The 20,206-nt window shown below is 40.1% G+C and overlaps 2 protein-coding genes and 1 long non-coding RNA gene across 3 annotated transcripts in view; 1 reads left to right on the top strand and 2 right to left on the bottom strand.

The window, feature by feature from the left end:
- Window positions 1-1,447: 1,447 nt before the first annotated feature.
- CHCHD2 (coiled-coil-helix-coiled-coil-helix domain containing 2) lies at window positions 1,448-5,509 on the bottom strand. Its single transcript, XM_016196306.2, has 4 exons — window positions 5,422-5,509; window positions 3,538-3,787; window positions 2,621-2,777; window positions 1,448-1,745 (listed from the first exon to the last, which is right to left on the bottom strand). The coding sequence occupies exons 1-4, from the start codon at window positions 5,469-5,471 to the stop codon at window positions 1,735-1,737; spliced, it is 468 nt and encodes a 155-aa protein (XP_016051792.1). The 5' UTR covers window positions 5,472-5,509; the 3' UTR covers window positions 1,448-1,734.
- Window positions 5,510-5,645: 136 nt separating this feature from the next.
- The window catches only part of LOC148093534 (uncharacterized), a 39,689-nt gene continuing 25,128 nt past the window's right edge, over window positions 5,646-20,206 (top strand). Inside the window, exons 1-2 of the long non-coding RNA XR_015714269.1 lie at window positions 5,646-5,894; window positions 8,244-8,345. This is a non-coding gene — a long non-coding RNA (uncharacterized LOC148093534). The remainder of the gene's footprint in view (window positions 5,895-8,243; window positions 8,346-20,206) is intronic.
- On the bottom strand, window positions 6,915-11,187 carry NUPR2 (nuclear protein 2, transcriptional regulator). The gene is made up of 2 exons (XM_087815630.1): window positions 10,879-11,187; window positions 6,915-10,597 (listed from the first exon to the last, which is right to left on the bottom strand). The coding sequence occupies exons 1-2, from the start codon at window positions 11,167-11,169 to the stop codon at window positions 10,559-10,561; spliced, it is 330 nt and encodes a 109-aa protein (XP_087671756.1). The 5' UTR covers window positions 11,170-11,187; the 3' UTR covers window positions 6,915-10,558.

The following is a 20,206-nucleotide window of genomic DNA, read 5'->3' as shown; positions in this document are numbered from 1 at the left end:
TTCACAGGAGCTGAGCCCATAAACACCTATTTGACTAGCATCTTATAAGGCCCTTCACTTGGACCCCAAAACTCTGGTAGTAGCCAATTTTAGAGAGAACGTGACTTGTTCAAAGTGGAAGAACAGGTGAGTAGGAGTGCCTAGATTAACCCCAGGGGTGAGCCCAAGTGCTGTTATATCACACTGACCATGTATTTTTCACTTTGGGGAAATACTCCGCTGAATTGCTATATATAAAGGAGTTGAAAATGATTCCAGGGTCTGAGCTTTATGTACAAAGGTCTTCAGTTTATTGTGGTGCAACATCTGGCTCCAAGGATGAAAACACTTCAATCTTCACCTTTTACTTGTCAACAAGTCTTTTTTTTTCTGGTTCTAAGTTACAGACTTGACTCATACTATTTTGTACTTTCACACATGACAAAATCCCTTCTGACCTTAAGGCAAAATGCTACTGCAACTAGAGGATGATTCCCTGTGCCCTTTTCTGTGGAGCCATGGTTCCTAGCAGGGCAGCCGGACTCTTATATTTTATTGTCAGTGATTCATTTTCCTTTGATTCATTAACAATATTTGGGTACACACTATACACCATTACACTTTGGTCATTAACACTATGAACTTAGAAGTCCTGAGCCTCCAGGAAAATGGGCAAAGGCGCCCACTGATGAACCCACGAGGGAATATGCTGGAGGACTTGCCAGGAATAAATTCTGTGGTCATTCAGGTGCTCAGGGCAAGGCAGTCTTGGCCCCTTTGAGGAACCGAATGATTTGGAAGAAAAGGTCACTCTACCAACACAGCACTCACCTAGTAGTAATAGCGGTCTCTAAAACTTAGAGGGGGGAAAATTAGGTAATAGAACCTATGAAAGGTACATTTAAAAGATGGAAAAGTGAAGGAGCATATTATAGACTTGGAAGTCAACTCCTAATGACATACCTCAAACTGAATCCATCTCAAGACAATTGCAGTTCACCTGAGTCTTTCAGGACAAGGAACCTACAATACCTTAAGTATTAGAAAAACATCTACAGGGGAACTGCCTGTATTAGAACGTTTTTCATCTCTGACCTTAAATACTAAGGGATCCGTGACATGCAGTGCTCACCTGGGCACAGGGAACCCGTTTATCACTCATCTGATTAGAACAATTAATACTTTAAACAGTTTCTTGTTACTGCTCAGTTTATTGAACACTGGCTCCAAAGACCTCTAGTACCTGAAACCTTTTTAATGAGCAGCATGTTTGCTAGTGAACTACTGCTTACATAACTAATTCTCTACAAGTAAAGTTCCTCATGGAGCTCTACTAGACCCTCTGGGTGGATGCTAATTTCATATCCAGACACTATAAACTAGATAAACTTAAAGACACGTTGAGACAATTATGTTCTTCTGCAAAATACAGTTACCTAATTTATGATTTTACACTTATCAGACACCATTTTGGAAGAAAATCACTTTATTGTAACTGATTCACAAACAGTAGTATCACGAAAGCAGGTTTAAGGAGGCCACACAAACATCTGCCCAGCCCCAAACTCAATACCATTTCAGTGAACTTCTACACAGCAAGAACACTCTTCCATTGCAATTCTGATGCAAGGAAACTATTAATGATAAAGGAGAGTTAACTTGTAGTTTTATACTTTCACTATCAATTACATTTTTATACTAAATTAATGTGGATATGAGGGATGATTTTCCACTTCTTCAATGCAAACTTCTTGATTAGGCTAATCCTGCAAACAAAAAAGGTACATTTAGAAGAGTACTTGCTGTATAGTCTTAACAAAACAGAAGCCCTCCCAATTATGGAAGGAGAGAAAAAACCCCAGGGTTTCTTTCATAAGTTATTGAAGGTACCCTGCAACCAACAAGACTTCAACTCTGCATTTGCCACAAATGAGAAAAGACAGGGCACATGGGCTTCTGGAGACAGAGTCCTGAAGCAGAAATATAGCTACTTTGATACTAGATGTAGCTTCATCAAAGAATTCTGATAAACTTGGACATGCAATCTCATATTTCCCTTGTTCAATCACTCGAAAGGATTAACTTCTCTCTTATGTCCTACCCAAAATGAAGGTGGGAAAATGAAAATAAGTATTTTAATAGATGGTGAATTCTTAGGTGGATATAAGGAAATTATGTGAAAACAAGCTGACATTCTGGAAAGCCTAAATCTCAGAGTTCCAATGAGGGATTTAATTAACTTGTCTCTCTCAAATGAGGCATGGAGAATGGCAATAACATCAGAGTCTTTATGGGCATTCCCGGACTTTGGTGAAAACAGAATTTTGTATTTATAGCCTTAAGTCTAGTTCACTCACATGCAGTTAACCACAGTAAGATCTGGCACACTAATCTATACCTGTTTAACGAAGAATCAGATTCAGAACACAACTGGTAAATGATTAAGATAATGACTAGAAACCTTGTACCAGATTCTTGCTAGAAGTTAGCTTATCTTCAGAGTAATTTTAACAAAATCTCCTCTAATCTGTCAATTTAATTTATTAAACACAGATTCCCTAAGTTCTATATGGTCTAGGAGAACAATCATTAAACGAATCAAGCATACGCAGGTTCAATTATGAATTGATGTATCACCTACCATTTGCAAATTTGCACTGTTTCAGCACCTCGCTGAAACCCTCACAAAGCTTAAGGTCACCCTGGTTTTGGGCACACTCCAAAAACTGTTTCATCTCATAGTGGCATGGGCCAAACTGCTGCTGCTGCTGGTAGGCCGGCTGAGTTCCCTGAGGCTCCTGCAAAGGCATAACGTTGAGAAAGGAAATCAGATTTACACCTGAACAAAGAACAGTATTCACTGTCTTTGAGGCTAACTGGGGAAACAACTAAACCCAGCTGCAAATTAAAGTTTCAATCTAGTAACATGGAAAGTGAAATATTTTCAAGGAAGAAAATGAGCTTTAGCAAAATTCCAGCTGTAATCAGCAAGATTCAAGAACAAAGATGTAAATAAAGTGAAATGGTTATCTGGGCATTTAAAGATCAATGGTTTAGTGAAGTTTCATGGAAGAAAAAATGGGACTACTATAGAAAAGCAGACAGAGAGTTTCAAGTATCCCAGAAATACAACAGAGTACACACCCATGCTCACCAGAAGAGAAAATTCACATACCTCAGAGGGGCAGTGGCAAATGTCAGGTAAGAGATCAGAGAGCAAAGAGCTATTAAAGAGATTTTTTGAATAGAGTGAAACTGAAGTAGTTAAGGGTAACCAACACAAAATATTTAAAATAAGGGGAAAATGGCTGTTTTACAGTGAATCAGGCCGAACTACTATAGTTCTACTCCTTGGGAAAAAAAATACAATTTGTATAGTACTTGCTGATGCTGGCCTAAGGCACTAATTCCAACCGCCAAATGTGGCTTTTGATCATTTTCTGTTAATAGCATTGTGGAGTCTAAATTTACAGATAGGTCTTACACATAAGAAACATATAAATAACTAGGTTTTTCATAAAATATATCACTGAAGGGAAACACTGCCCAAAATCTTACCTGGTAAGTAATGTCGGGCCTTGAGGGCTCAGCATTACTTCCTCCACTGAAGCCCCCAGTGATGGCATGGCCTAGCGTGTGGCCGACAGCAGAGCCCACAGCCACACCAGCTGCAGTGGTTGCCATCTGAGCCATCAGACCTGGCTGCCGGGGTGCAGCAGCAGGTGAGCCAATAGCAGATGGTGCAGCCGGTGCTGGTGGGTGAGCTGCTGGTGCTGGCCTGGGTGCAGCTCTCATCTGAGGTGCCCGGCTGTGAAAGTAAAGAACAAAAAGTATGCAGTTCCCACTTCCAACCAGGTTTGAAAATTGTCGACTTTAAAAAAAATTGTACATTAAAATAAACATCAGGATTTTCATTTTAATTTATTAAACACAAATAATACATACACACAAGAAACCTTTACAGAACACAATTCCCTGAACTATTTTATTACATTTTATCTCTTTAACCTTTGTTAAGGCTGTAATTACCAAGTATAAACTATTTTTTCCTGCTTTTTTGCAACCCTTTTCATGTATTCACATAGCCCACAGTATCTTTAAAGAAGTTATTCCAAAAAAGAAAAAGAACAGTTATTCCAACACTTCATAAAAATTGTAAAATATTAAGAGTTTAAAATATCCTTATAGGATTCATCACAAGTGTTAAGGAAAAAATGTCAAGAGTGGGAGAGCATGTTGTGGAATGTCATAATTTAAAGAGAGTTAAGGGAGGTCTCCCTGGGCTGATAACATTTTAATGAAGACCTGCAGATAGCCAAGTGGGGAAATAATTTAGTCCAATCCCTTCATTTTACAGATGAGAACACCAAAGCCTGAAGTGACTTGCCTGAACTGTTATACCAAAATTAATTTCAACTATTTCCCATCTGTAGGACATTTGGATGCTTTCAACAATTTCACTATGTCCTGTGCCACTTTAAAAAACTTCACATATATTATGCTCCCTCTACCCAGTTTTTATTGTTGGCTTGGGTGCTCTTCCCCCAAATAGGCCAGGTCAAAAGTTTATGACTTCGCTTTATAAACACGTGGTTACCCTCCTTTGGACAGAAGTTTCTTTTCATAAGTTTCTTTTCATAAGAAGTTTCTTTCCCTACACTCCTGGCACTCTGCATGAACACAGTCCAGTGAATCAATAGGTACTGTGCTAAACCTCCTCAATTAGTAATTGGAAAACTAGGGTCTGAGACCCGGCTTTCCTACTCACTGGAGGCATAACCTTGGACAAGGCATTGATTTTGAGTTTCCGGTTTCCTTATTTCTGTAAAATAGGAATAACATTGACCTCTAGGGTTACCACAAGGTGTAACTGGCAGTAAATTTTAAAAGTATTTTACGAACTAGAAAACATCACGTACACGTGAGAGCCTTAATGACTGTGTCCCCTATTAGGCTGAGACCCTAAAATGCTCACTGCTTATGGCAAGTGCTCGAAGATTATTCTCTGAATTGAAATTAGATAATTTCCCCATTATATCACCTTTCTTCCACATATATGTGTGTGTATAAGTACATATATATATATATATATATACACACACAAAGATATTTATTCTTCTACTTTGACGTTTCGGCCTGTTTACACTTATAAATGTCCAGTTCTTTTACATCTTGGCTATTTTCACTTAAAATGAGCTATGAGGTATTTTAAGCAATAACTCATGGGCTTTCGAAATTAGAATATTTGCTACTAACGGAAAATTTAGCCAAAGCCCATTTACAACCAGCCTGCGACAGGCGGAGTCCGGCCCAAGCCGCGTCGGCCTTCAGACGCCCTGGTTCCCGGCCTCCCCCGGCCTCCGCCCGGCCGCGCAGAGGCCTAGCGCGGCTTCCCGCTGCGTCATGGCGCTGACAGGGCCCCAAACCCCGCGGCGGCCTCACCTGGCCGGAGGGGCCATGCGGGAGGTGCGGCTCCGGCTTCCACGCGGCATCTTAACGGCGCAGCGGTTCGGCGTCTGCAAGTGCGAAACTGCGAGAAGACCCCGAGGGCTGAGCGAGAGAGCGGAAGGCAGAAGGCGGGGCTGGCAGCTCGCGACCAATCAGCGCACAGGAAGAGCACTTCCGTTTGCTGACGTCTCCGTGGCCTTGAAGGTCACTGGAAGAGCAGGACGACGCGATGGCGTTTCGTGCACCCCGATGGCGTCATGAGCTGCGCGCCCGGGCTGTTTAGAAAGCCGGAAGTACCTATTTGAGGGGCAAACTTCACGGCCCCAGCCTAGCGTGAGTCAGAACCGCTAGCGGGTTTAGGGTACAAGAACGTTTGCTGATTCCATCAAACATTTGTATTACTAACGTGGTACGTCAGATCCAACCTTGAGAGTCAGATCCCTGTCGGGACTACCACTGGACCTTGGGCAAGTTATTTAACCTTTTTCAGCATTGAATTATTTGGATATTTTTTGAAGCACAGCGTGGGCACGTGATATAAACTGAGGGAAATGGAAAACTTTAGGCAGGAATTGATGGAACAAAGTTGGTTCTGTTTGCGTTTCTCTTGTCTGCGGATCCAGTCAGCAGCAACAGTTAACTTCAGACAGTGCCTTACATTTATGTATTACTATACATTTTCAGTCATTTCATATACGTCATCGAATTTGTGCCGATAAATGGGATACTATTCACTGGTTAAAATGTTCTGAATGATCTACAACTGCTAGCTGAGTTGAGATAGAGCACCAAATAAAACAAAGCTATACCTTCATGTAGCTTAAATTCAGGGAGGGGAGACATGCCTATATAGGTCAGTTGGTGGTGACAGGAAGCAAAAGCAAAGGGAGATGGAGGTATTCAGGTTGAAGAGGACAGGATTCTTTGAAGAGGCAGCATTTGAACAGAGTCCTTGAAGTTGGGAAGCAAACCATGTATTTACCAAGGGGAAGAGCACTCCAGGCAGAGGGAACAGCAATTGCAAAGGTCCCAAGGGTCTGTACTTTAGCGAAATGCTTTCAACAATAGCATTTTACAGCCTCTACAGTAGGGAAAAAGTTGACTAGTGGCATTTCATGAGGGGCTTCATGGGAAAGTCCTTGGGGATGGGGTGGGATTTATGGAGGAGAGAAAGCAGAGGTGGAACCTTCATTTTTACTTCGATGTCCATCAGAAATTTCCCCCTTCCACTAGAGGTAGCAGAGTTTAACACAACTTTTCCAGCAACAGCAGGGTGTAGGTGGAACTGACGGGTAAATGCAAAACCTATTCGTGAAAAAGTTTACTTTCATAGGACTTCTTAAAGAAATTAAAGCTTTATAAATGATAAGACTTTGTACTTGCCTTTGGATAACTCGTAAGTAGAGACGGAGAAAAGGAACCTTATAAAGGATGCCCTGGCACAAGAGCTTAAAGGGAGAATTTCAGTCAATCAAGACAAACAGGCATCCAGATCAGAAGAGACAATTTTAATCATTCTTAACTAAGCATTAATTGAAAAGAGATTATTAGGCGTTCATACAAGGTTATTTTGTGATAGTAAAAGATTGGAAACAACCTAATATCCTGACAGAATTCTGGTTAAAAAAAATCATGGCACATTCACACAATATGTGGCTATAAAAAAGAATAAAGAAGCTTCTCTATCAATATGGAATGATTTCTAAGATAAACTATCAGGGGAAAAAGCAAGGGACAGAATTGAGTATAGTGTGCTATTATTTGTGTAAAATAGAAAAGATCATATTGCATATGCATAAAATATCTGTAGCTGGTGGGTAGCTGACTTTTACTGATAACATTTATCTTTTGGATTTTGGAACAGTTAATGTATTCCCTGTATTCAAAAAGCAAATAGAAAATATGTAAACAGGTAATTAAAATTAGTTTTTAAAAAGCAGGAATTGAAAATACCAGAATTCTCCTACATAGCACTTGTAGTTTGCCAATGATGTTCTGAAGTTTACTCTTTAGTAAAATTTATGTAACAACTTCTCATTCCATAGTGATTTCAGTCATTCTCAACAATTCAGTTATGGAGACCAAAATTTAAAGACAACTGTTGTGGGACATTATTAGAGCTATTTGACACAGGCATTTGGCTGAATGGACTCTTGATTACAGCAAAAATTCTACTCAAATTAAGCTGTAGATAACAGAAGTTTTAAAATTGTGCAAACCCTGTTCCAGAAATTCCATGTCTAGGAATGTTAAACAGTCATAAAAAAAAAGGAAAATTCATGTATATGGAAATTAGTTATAAGGATGGTCAACAAAATAAGATAGGAAAAAAGTGTAAACAACCTAAGTGTTATTCAATATACAATTAAATAAGTTATACTTCCATATAAGATATTATGCAGCCACTTAAAATGTTATGAAAGAATATTTGACATGAAAGGTATCTTCACAGTATATTAAAAGTTTACAAAATAGTATTCATAGTATATTTTGAGAAAATTTATGTATTTCAGAAACTGGCACTATATACACCAAAGGAGTGATGTTATCCATTGGGTAGTGATTTCATTTTTTCTTGTCCATATTTTTCAATTTTTCTTCAATGAACGTACTTATATTAGACATGCCATGGTGGTTTAAAATGTCCACAAATTGACACTCCTTTCAAAAGGTGAAGCCTGATTCCTCTCCCCTTGAGTGTGAACTGGATTTAGTGACTCACTTTGAATGGGTAGAAAAAAGCAAAAGTGATGGTGTGCAACTTCAGAGAGTAGGCCTTAAAAGGTATGTGGCTTCTTCCTTGTTCACTCTCTCAGATCACTTACTTTGGGGAAAGCCAGCTGTCACCTCATGAGGACACTCAAGCAGCCCAATGGAGAGTCTCATGTGGCTAGGAAGTGAGGCCTGCCAGCAGCCATGTGAGTAAGCCACCTTGGAAGCAGCTTTCCAATGACTGGTCTCAGCCAGTAGCTTGACGGCAACTTCACGAGGAGCTGAGCTAGAACCACCCAGTTAAGCCACTCTGAATCCTTGGCCCACAGAAACTGAGATAATAATAAGTGTTTGTTCTTTAAAGCTACTAGATTTTGGAGTAATTTATTACACACAATAAGTAATACACAATTTCTACAGTTACTAACTATATTTAAATTTTAAGTGGTCTAGTACCTAAAATGAACAAAATCTAGTTAGAACATATTAGAGTGATTCTTTAACAAGCTTATGTCTGTCCTACAGTAGAAATTGTGTAGGAACTGAGATGTTTGAAGCATTAAGGCTCTTATACTCTAAATGTAGTTTGTTTTTTTATAACTAAGACAGATAAATACAGTGCCTTGCACATAACAGACAAAAAAGAATGAATAAACTTTTTAACTGTTCACCTAAAAATACAAAATACTATATGAACAAGTAGTTATGTGGTGCTTATGTGAAGTTCTATATGATTTCAAAGAACAGACTGTGTGTGCAGGCATCAGGAAAAAAGTGGCATTTAAATAAGTATAGGTGGAATTAGTTTGAGGGTTAAAATTACAAAGGGGGAAAGGACATGCTAAATAGGAGAGCACAGACTCAAAACAAGAAACAGAATTATGGTGAATTTAGAGGACAGAAGACCTGTATCAAGAATCAGTGTGTTTTTGGAAGTTGTGGGTCAGAATTTAAGAAAATCCAATAGATGATTTCCAGCACAATGTAAGAAATCTAGGCTTTTTATCTTATACATTGAGGGTTTTCTATGATTTAAATGGTCTTCAGGTAGATTAATCTAGTTTAAGCAACTTGCCTCAGTACAGTTTAACTCCAAAGCCAGGACTCCTACCATACCACACGGCCTGATGTTGGAGATATTTTAAAAGAATGTAGTGAGTGAAATGAAAGACTTTTGTGACCATTGACGAAGGAAGAGGGGCTGTGTTCTATAAACTTGTGTCGGATGTTCCATATATTTTATCTATAATCCAATTTGGGAAGGTAATCCAATATTATTCCCATTTTACAAATGATAAACCTGAGGCTTGGTGGAATTTGAAAGTAGTTGCCACTCAGAAGTTTGCTGACTGCAAGTGATGAACATAGCTAGGATTGATTAATATTCAGTTTGCCCCGCCAGCATGACTCTGCGGGTTGAGCATCGACCTATGACCCAGATCATCATGGTTGGATTCCCAGTCTGGGCACATGGCCGGGTTGTGGGCTCGATCCCCAGTAGGGGGCGTGCAGGAGGCAGCCTATCAATGATTCTAAACATTGAGGTTTCTCCCTATCTCTCCTCCTCTCCCTTCCTCTCTCTAAAATCAGTAAAGATATATTTTAAAATTAAAAAATACTCAGTTTGCTCCTTCCAGTACACACCTTTTTCTCCTAAGCAAGGACTCACCACTGGGTGCAGAGGCCTAACTGAATGCAGACTAAGGATAAATGAAAGCTACCCTGCCACACTGTGTATAATTTTGAAACTAAAATTCAACTCTTATCCTTGGACATGGAGTTGTGAGTGGTTCTGAACCACATAACACTGTCTACAGTTGAGGAAAACTGTGATGCTGGAAAGTGTAAACGCTTATAAAAGTATCTGCTATGCCCATCTTTCTATCCAGCTGCATAACCTCTGGAAAGTTGTGTGAACTCTCTGAGCCTCAAGAATCTCCTCTATAAAATGGAGATAACAGCGTCCATCTCAAAGGATTGTTGTGGGATCTGCAGTACAGAGAACCCAGCAACTAGATTCAACAGACACTGTTACAATTTAAAGTACTCCTTTTCTTGGAAAACAAACCTGCAGAGTAGTCTTTGATACTGAATTGAAATCCTGTACTAATTCCTACCTGTGTTTTCCTCTCCCCATTCATCTTTGTGACCTGTTTCTTTACACAGAAGAACGCAACTATTTGTAGACTTTAAAACAAATTACCATAGCAACTAAAAAAAACCCAGAAGAGTTAAAATGCCACTCTTGCTGCTGCTCTCTTTTAATTAAAAACCCTAAAAAGGCATACCCACTTGGATGTTACTTAACAACCAGTAAGGAAAAGATACCGAAGCAGTAAGTAAACTTAAGCGATGTCAAAAACAAATTCTGTTGACCAACATGGATTCTCTTCCCCCTTAAGACCAGTTACAGCTGGAGTCAGAGAAAAGTCTTTTTTTTATCAGGTCCTTCGGTCTCCTGCAGAAAAATCAAGACAAAAACAAAAGTCAATTATTTTCTTTAGTCTGAGCATCAGCACTGGAAGTAAATCCCTCACTTGTATTTTTTAAAAAGATGTCTTCTACGTTTCCTAGCCCCTTCCACCATTCCAACTGCAGTCAGGAGATAAGCTGAGGGCTAAGGGGGTCCGCCTCAGGAGGGGCGACTCTGCCGGGGTGGAGGCGCGGGGGGCCAACGGAAGCGGCCCGCGGCGCTCGCGGGGCTTCCCGGGGCCCAGATCGGCCCCGGCGCGTACGCACCGGCGCGGAGGCGAGGCGAGTGCGCGGCCGGGGCTGCAGCTTGCGCTGGCGACGCTTGCGCTGGCCATTGAGGAGCTTCTCCGCGATTTTGCGCTCGTGGCCGCCAGGCACGGGCCAGTTGGTGCGCAGTTCCCGCTCGCGCCGCGTGCGGCCCTTGCTGTGGCCGGCCCCGCAGGCCGGGAAGTCGCGCAGGTAGTAGTAGTCGAGGCAGTCCGAGAGCTCCTCCTCGGAGCTCGCCTCGGGCGGCAGCAGTTGGGCCTGCGTTTTGGCTGTGGGAAGGGCTGGGTCCATCGCGCCCGGCAGGCCGCCGGCCCGCGCACGCGCGCGCCTCTGGAGGCCCCGCCCCGCGCTACGATTGGCTCCGCCCGGGGGGCGGGGTCTACGCCGACGTCACAGAGCTGGGTTTGTGTCCTGCGCGAGGTCTCTGCGTTCCCGCTGGGAGAACCGTGACCCCAACCTCTGCCTGGGCGTGTGTACCCCCAGCCCGAGGGGGCTGTTGGCAAAATCCTATCCTGCGCTTCATTTATGTTGGTCAGAAATGGTCAGTTAGCATGCACAGAGGAAAGGCCACGTGAGGGCAGAGCAAAGAGAGAGGCCTCAGGAGGAACCAACCCTGCTGACATCTTGGTCTGACTTCAGCCTTTACAACTGTGAGACTATGAATTTCTGTTGTTTAACATGCTCCCCCCCCAAAAAAAAAAATGAACTATCCAAGTGTCCTTAGAGACTGCTTAGAGAAAATGAGGGGTTGTATATTCCTCCGGAGCACTTTTTTCAGCAGTAAACATGTCCTTAGGCTACTTGATGTCAGGAGAAAGTGCTCAATAATGATGTAAGTGGAAAATTATCTTCTGAAGAAATGCCTCCAGTATCCCAGGAACTTATTTTTAAAACACATTTGTCTATAAAAGACAAAGAAAATTCACCAACACAATAAAAGTATTTCTGGTTGGTAGGGTTATACATTAGTTCTTTTTCCTTCCCTCAAGTCCATGTTTTTGAGGAGTAAGAGTTCATTGTATTAAAAGAGCTATTAGAAGGAAAAGCACCCTGCCTGCTGCAAGGCCCAGAACCAGGGCAATTTCAGATTATCCGTAGGTGCCAGCATCCCAGTTCTGGAGGTATAAGCTTGATGACCTGGTGCGCTGGCAGCTTCTGGAGAGGGCAGAGTCCCGAGCTGCAGCCCTGGGGAGGGTGTTCCAGAAAGCAGCAGGGGCGTGAGGAATCCAGTCAGCTGAACTGATCACAGTAAACGCTGGGAGTTACTGCGAAAAAGGCCTTTGTTTGGATTTGGTTTAATTATGTGGAGAGAAAAAAGGGATTACTATGGAAAGTAACCTCACAGGGTGATCTGATCGTAAATTCCTAACTGAGCAGTCGTGGTGGTTAGTCATGCCCTAGGCATACAACTTTTTAGTAAAAGGCATATTTTTGCCTTAAGCAAGCCAGGTTTGTTGTTTCTGTGCATTTAGGTTAGTTAACATACGTTAGAAATAACTGTAACCACCCTCAAGAGAGCACATGAGAAGCAAGAGAGACTTGCTTCTCCTTCCTCCATGTAATCTTCCTTAAGTTCCCTTCTTAGTTTCAGATGCGTAAAAGAAGCTGCCAAACCGTTATTCTCTGGAGCACTTGAGATCATCCTCCCTGGCATATGTAGTCAGTTCGTCTCAAACACATATAAAGCTTCTCTATAGGTTTGGAAGTTTCTTACATTGACAACTGCCACAAAAGTTGCAGCCACTCCCTTTCTTTTTAATAGATCAAAAGTAATTCTCTATTTAAAAAAGAAAAGGACTTCCCAGGTATTTGATTCTGCCGAGTTTGTCTGTGACCGAGTTGCTGATTTTAGTTTTTTTCTTCTGCTTTATGAAGGCTTATCCCTGGTGACATGTGGCCTACATACCTCGCTCTGAGGGCAATTTTGGTGGTTCTTTAAATGAACAAGTCCCAGGAGAGTGTTTTTAATTAAACACCAGAGGGGATTTTCTCTTACATCCACATGTCTTACATCTGCTATTGGGAAAAACAGAAACTAATATTTATCCCTATACCACTCTCCCATACATTATCTCTTTTTAAAAAATCTCTGTAGAATTTGTCCTTATGGAAATATTCAGACATTCTCAAAGATGGAAAGAACAGTGAACTCCCATATCCTATAATATGGATTCAAGAATTATCAAGATCCTGTTACATTTGCTTCATGTATCACCCAGGACCCTTCAGTCCGAGGTTCAGTCCAATGCTGTAACCACTGAACCAAACCAGATGGGGCATCTACTGCAGCATTTTAGATCAAATTGCAGACCTTATGTCATTTCACCCCTATATATCTTAGCATACAGCTCTAAAAAACTAGACGTTTTTTCTATAACTGCAAAGCCATTTTTATACTGGACAAAATCAACTGGTCCTGTTACTATCTAATACTCAGCCCAAATAAAATTTGATTGCTTAAAAGACATCAAAATACATACAAGTCAGAATACATACAAAATCTATGCCTGGCTGGTGTGACTCAGAGGTTGAGCATTGACCTAGGAACCAGGAGGCCACGTTTCAAATCCTGATCAGGGCACGTGCCCGAGGTTTGGTCTCAATCCCCAATAGGGGGCGTGCAGGAGGCAGCCAAACGATGTTTCTCTCTCATCAATGTTTCTGTCCCTCTCTCTGAAATCAATGAAACCATTTTTTTTTAAAAAAGAATACACACAAAATCTATACCTGAAATTTGCTTGTATGGCTTTTAAGTCTTTTAAATTAGAGCAGTCCCCTGCCCTTTTCATTTTTCTGACATTGCCTTATTGCAGAAACTGGGTCAGTAAATGTGGATTTTTCTGCTTCTTGTGGTGTCATTTAACTTGTCCCTTTCTCTCCCATATTTCCTTTAAGTTGAGGTTGGATCTAGAGGCTTGTTTATACTCATTCATTTTTGAAGGCAAGAAACTTCCTAGGAAGTGATGTGTTTTGGCATCACACCAGAAGGCTCACAATGGCTCGTCCCAATTTTAGTAATGCCATGACTGATCAATAGACTCAGGTGGTGACAACCTGTCCCTGCAGTTGTAAAGTTCTACACTAAACTTTTATATCATGGTTTCACTGTGTTTCATTACTTTATTTGCTATTATATTCATTTGCTATTATTTCATCAGGAGTTGTGAAATAGTAATTTGCTAATTCAATCCTTCCTTCCACATTTATTAGCTAGAATTCTTTCCCTCATGAACTAAGACTATTTGGTTACCCTGAAATACATTTTCACAAGAAAAGCAGGACAAATGATTGATTCTTCCCGTTTGAAGATGGGTTTTCAGGAGTTCCAATGGACTTCACTTTTTCCTTGAAAATCATTATGAACTCATGGATCTTCTTAAAACTCAGTCCATGTATTTCAATCAATTTCATTCATTTTTTTTTCTCTTTTAATGCTCCAATTTTTCCATCTTTGACCAGTGGGAGCTCCTTCATGTGATTATTTATATATATATATATATAATTTTAGAGAGGGAGCCAGAGAAACATTGATTTGCTGTTCCATTTACTATTTTTTAATCTTCACCCGAGGATATTTTTTCCATTGCTCTTCAGAGAGAGTGGAAGGGAGAGAGAGAGAAACATCAGTGTGAGAGAGACACATTGATTGGGGCCAGGGATTGAGCCTGTAGCCAAGGTACGTGCCCTTGGCTGGAATCAAACCCAGGACCCTTCAATCCACAGGCCTACGCTCTAACTACTGAGCCAAAGCAGCTAGAGCTGTTCCACTTATTTTTTAAAATTTTTTTGTAAATAATGTTTTTTTTTAAGCTTCACCTGAGGATATGTTTATTGATTTTTATTTTATTTTTTAGAGAGAGGAAAGGGGAGAGAAGGGGGGGAGAGAGAAACATTGATGTGAGAAACATCGATTGGTTACCTCTCGTATGCACCCCAGCCAGGAACCAAACCTACAACCTAGGTATTTTCCCTGACCAGGAACCTTTCCATGTACAGAACAACACTCCAATCAAATGAGCCACCTGGCCAGGGCACTGTTTTAATTATTCATGCATTCATTGGTTAATTCTTTTATGTCCCTGACTGGGGATCAAACCTGTAACCTTGGCGTATGGGGACAACGTTCTAAACAACCGAGCATCCGGCCAGGGTGATTTTTTGTTCTTTTGGCATTAAACTAGTAGTCTTGGGGAATGTTTTCTGGTAAACTAAAATGTCCAGGCTCATCTTGTACATTTTATGCCCCCGACCTGAAATCAGCCATTTCTCCAAGGAGTCCTTGATCTGTTTAGTGTGGAAAATGGATTTATAGACAACAGTGTTAATGTATTATGTCCCTTGATCTTTACAAGAACCTTGTGAGATCTTACTGTCCCAATTTTCTAGACGAAGGAAAGTTTAACAACTTTCCCAGGGTTATATAACTAATAAAAAGCAGAGCCAGAGACAGATCTTCTGATGTCTAGATAATGCTTCTTCCATTTTACTGTGCCTCTTGGTATGAACTCATTACTTTTTAGTTCACAGATTGCTAAACATCTCCGACATCCTAGCTTCTGAGTGATATTTAAAAGCAACTGCTACCATCTGTCTTGCTCTCCTACCCAAGGACTCTAAGCTAATGCTAATGACATTGAGTAGTAAGATTTTAAGATGGACTTTGTTTTTGTTTAGTGTTTTAACTCTAGACTCTGGGGATAAACAACTTACAATCATGCTTTAGGAGCAGACTTTAATTCTTTATATTAGCATAACTATGCACAGATTATTATTTTCTGTCTTATTACTTTCTCAATGAATCTTTGCAACTACCTCATGAGGTATTGGAAAAGGAAATGGAGATTCATTCAGGTCATATGGCTTGCCCAGTGTTCACGGTACAGTGACTCCATGTCTGCATTTTGGCCTTAGCAAAACTTGCTACTGTCCCTGAGGTCTCTCATATAGGAGATAAATGATATTCGTTTACAAACTCAGCTAGCTACAGCTTACATTCAACATTTCTCTCTCTTGCCCATTTATTCATGCTTTTGCATTATTTGTGTATTTGTTTAGCTCCTCTTTAAGGTTAAACACACCTTTGCCCCCCATCTCCAGTTCACAGTAGGTGTAAAATAAATGCTTATTAAATAAATACATGTATGGATATATAAATAACCAAAATCATTTAAAGCTTATTAATGAAAATAAAATTTATTATTTATTTAAAATGTTTTTATTGATTTTAGAAAAAGAGAAATGGAAGGGAGAGGGAGAAATATTAATGTGCTAGAGAAACATTGATCTGTTGCCTCCTGTTTACACCCTGACCAGGGATTGAACCCGCAACCTGGGTATGTGCCCTGACTGGGAATTGTACTGGTATCCTTTTCCGTGCATGGAACGATGCCCAACCAACTGTGCCACACCGACCAGGGCAGATAAACAAAATTTAAATAGCTCTTTAAGCCTCATTCATTACTCAAAATAACATGCCAGATATTGTTTTAGACTTTCAGGATAAAGTTCCCTGATCTCATGTAGTTTATATTCTAGTGGAAGGAGGCAGACAATAAAAATATGTAATATATGAGCTCTCTTGGTGATAAGTGCAATTAAGAAATATGACACATGGGAATGTCACAAATAACATTTCAGACAGAAGTTGGAAGGCCTTTTTGAGGAGGTGGCATTTGAGCAGAGATCAAAATGCAGAGAGCAAAAGTGACATGAGCCCGGCCGGGCGTGGCTCAGCAGTTGAGTGTCGACCTAGGATCCAGGTGATCGGGGTTCGATTCCCGGTCAGGGCACATGCCCGTGTTGTGGGCTGCAGCCGATCATTGACTCTCTCATCATTTATGTTTCTATCTCCCTCTCTCCCTCTCCTTTCCTCTCTCTGAAATCAATAAAGATATATTTAAAATTTTTAAAAAAGTGACATGAGCAAAATGGTGAGGAAGCTCTAAGCTCTTGTTCCCACAAAACATAAAAACTTAAGAGACTGGCTAAAGTAACCCTATAGGAACTCTGGAAGACAGATGTCTACAACAACCAAGCAAGTACCCAATCAAGAAAAAGTCACATTCAAACCAGTAAGAAATTTTGTGCTGATTTTACTTGCCCTTGACTCACCCTTCCATGGCAAAGTTATGTTTTAGATATAAGGAATAAAGACTTTTCCAGACGTACAGAAGCTGAGGGAATATAGCTCCACAAGACCTGCATTACATATTGAAAGATGTTCTTTTACCTAAACAAAAAGACAAAAGGATACAAAACTATGAGTAAGGTGACAGAGAAGCAGTAAATGCAGTCCTTTAGGGAGAGTAATATGAACTTAAATATATAAAGGTTAAAGGAGGTAAAACATTTTTTTTAAAACAGGAAGAAAATAGCTCCTGCAATTTGGCAATAACTCACAGTGTAAACAGAGATAATTTGTGACCATAAAAATATAAAAGGGGAGGGGGGGAAGGACTGAACGTGCACAAGAAAATGAAGATTACATGCAATTGGAGAAAAAGGACTACTTTCTTTTGCATAAACTTCATGGTAACCACAAAAATAAACCAAGAACTGAGATGCAAAATGGGCAAAGGACCTGAATAGACACTTCTCCAAAGAGGACATACAGATGGCCAAGAGACATATGAGAAAATGCTCACAGTCACTAATCATCAGGGAGATGCAAATTAAAACCACAATGAGGTATCACTTCACACCTGTCAGAATGGCTGCCATCAATAAATCAATGAACTACAAGTGCTGGCGAGGGTGTGGAGAAAAGGGACCCCTGGTACACTGCTGGTGGGAATGCAGACTGGTGCAGCCACCATGGGTTTCCTCAATACATTAAATATTGAACTGCCATTTGACTCAGTGATCCCACTTCTAGGAATATGTTCTAAGGAACACGAAACACTAATCACAAAGAACTTATGTACCCCTATATTCACAGCAGCTCAATTTACAATAGCTAAGATCTGGAAACAACCCAAGTGCCCATCAGTAGGTGAGTGGATAAAAAAGCTGTGGGACATTTACACCATGGAATACTATGCAGCTGTAAGGAAGAAGGATCTCTTACCCTTTGGGACAGTATGGATGGAACTGGAGAGTATCATGCTAAGTGAAATAAGCCAGTCAGAGAAAGACAAATATCACATGATCTCACTTATATGTGGAATATAATAAACAAAATAAACTGATGGACAAAATAGATCCAGAGACATAGAAGCATGGAACAGACTGAGGGACCTCAGAGGGAAGGCGGGGGTGGGGAGAGATTAATCAAAAGAACTTATATGCTTACTTGCAAAACCTATGGACACAGACATTGGTATGGGGAAGGTCTGGGATGGGGTGGATGCAGGGTAGAAGGGATCAATGGGGGAAAAAAGGAGACATCTGTAATACTTTCGACAATTAAAAAAGAAGAAATCCACAAATAACTATTTCACCAGTCCAGGCGTCGCTCAGCAGTTGAGCATCGACCCAGGATCCAGGAGATTGAGGTTGGATTCCTGGTCAGGGCACATGCCAGGGTTGCAGGCTCAATCCCCAGTCAGGGGCATGCAGGAGGCAGCTGATCAGTGAGTGACTCTCTCATCACTGATGTTTCTCTTTCTCTCTCTCTCTCCCTCTCCCACTCTCTGAAATCAATAAAGATATATTTAAAATAAATAAATAAACAACTATTTCAAATGTCAAAAAAACAACAAAACTGAGACACATAACATTAAAAAAAAAAAAAAAAGGAAAGGAAGGGAAAAAATATTATAGAGTAAAACCAAGCTAAAGTGACCAAAACTCAAATGTAAAGAAACAATGGAGACATCAGAAAACAAAAGATAAAATGACTAGAGGAAGTCATATATCAATAATCACCCTAAATGTAAATGGACTGAACTCAGCAATAAAAAGGCACAGAGTAGTGGTTTTGATAAAAAAACAAAACTCAACTATATGCTACCTTCAGGAGATATATCTCAGCTGCAAGGACAAACATAAACTCAAAGTGAAGGTGTGGAAAATGATCCTCCAAGCAAATGGCATCTAGAGAAAAATGGGTGTAGTCATATTTATATCTGAGAAAATAGATTTCAAGATAAAAAAGGTAATGAGACAAAGAAGGACATTTTATAATGATAACAGGGACAATACATTAATAAGATAACACATTAATATATATGCACTCAATCTAGGAGCACCAAAATACATAATGCAACTGCTAACAGAAGTGGGATGAATGGACAAAAATTATAGTAGGGGACCTAAATACCCTATTGATAGCTATGGATAGATTATCTAAACAAAAACTCAATAAGGAAATGTTGGCCTTAAGTGACACATTAGACCAAATGAACATTCTCAATATCTATAGAGCCTTTCATCTCATAACACCAGATTACACATCTCTAGTACACATGATAAACCATATGTTAGGACACAAAACTAGCCTCAACAAATTTAAGAACATTGAAATTGCCCTGGCTGGTGTGGTTCGGTGATTAGAGGATTGACCTGCATACTGAAGGGTCACAGGTTCAATTCCCAGTCAAGGGCACATACCTGGGTTGCAGGTTCAATCCCCAGCCCCGATCAGAGCACCTGCAGGAGGCAACCAATCGATGTGTCTCTTTCACATCTCTCTCTTCTCTCTTGCCTCCCTCCCTCCCTTCCACTGTCTTTAAAAATCAATGGAAAAAATATTCTTGGGTGAGGATTAACAACAACAACAACAACAAAAGATTGCAATCATACCAAGCATATTCTCCAACCACAGTGCTTTGAAATTGAAAATTAATTGCAAAAAGAAAGCGAAATATAAAGCCCCGCAAACGTGGAGATTAAACAACATGCCACTTAACAAAGGCTGGGTTAGAGGAGAAATGAAGAGATCAGAAGATACATAGAGACAAATGAAAACAAAAATATGACATATCAAAATTTGAGGGATACAACAGAAATGGTAATAACACAGAATTTTGTATCATTACAGGTCTACCTTAGGAAATAAGAAAAATCTCAACATAACCTACCATTTTACTTTAAAGAGCTAGGAAAAGAACAAGTGAAGCCCAAAGTCAGTAGATGGTAGGAAATAATAAAAATTAAAGTACAATTAAATGAAATAGAAAACAAAAAAATAGAAAAAAAATAATGCAACAAAGCTGGTTCTGTGAAAAGATTAATAAAACTGAAAAAGGTCTGGTTAGAATCACTAAGAAAAAAAAAGACTCAAACAAAATCAGAAATGAAAGAGAAGTTACAATAAGCCCTACAGAAATATGAAGGTTTATACACAAATTCTATGAAAACCTATATACAATCAAATTTAATAACCTAG

Source organism: Miniopterus natalensis, chromosome 3 (genome assembly GCF_054644295.1).
Source record: "Miniopterus natalensis isolate mMinNat1 chromosome 3, mMinNat1.hap1, whole genome shotgun sequence".
Lineage (NCBI taxonomy): Eukaryota > Metazoa > Chordata > Mammalia > Chiroptera > Miniopteridae > Miniopterus > Miniopterus natalensis.
This window is presented reverse-complemented; position numbering and strand designations above follow the sequence as displayed.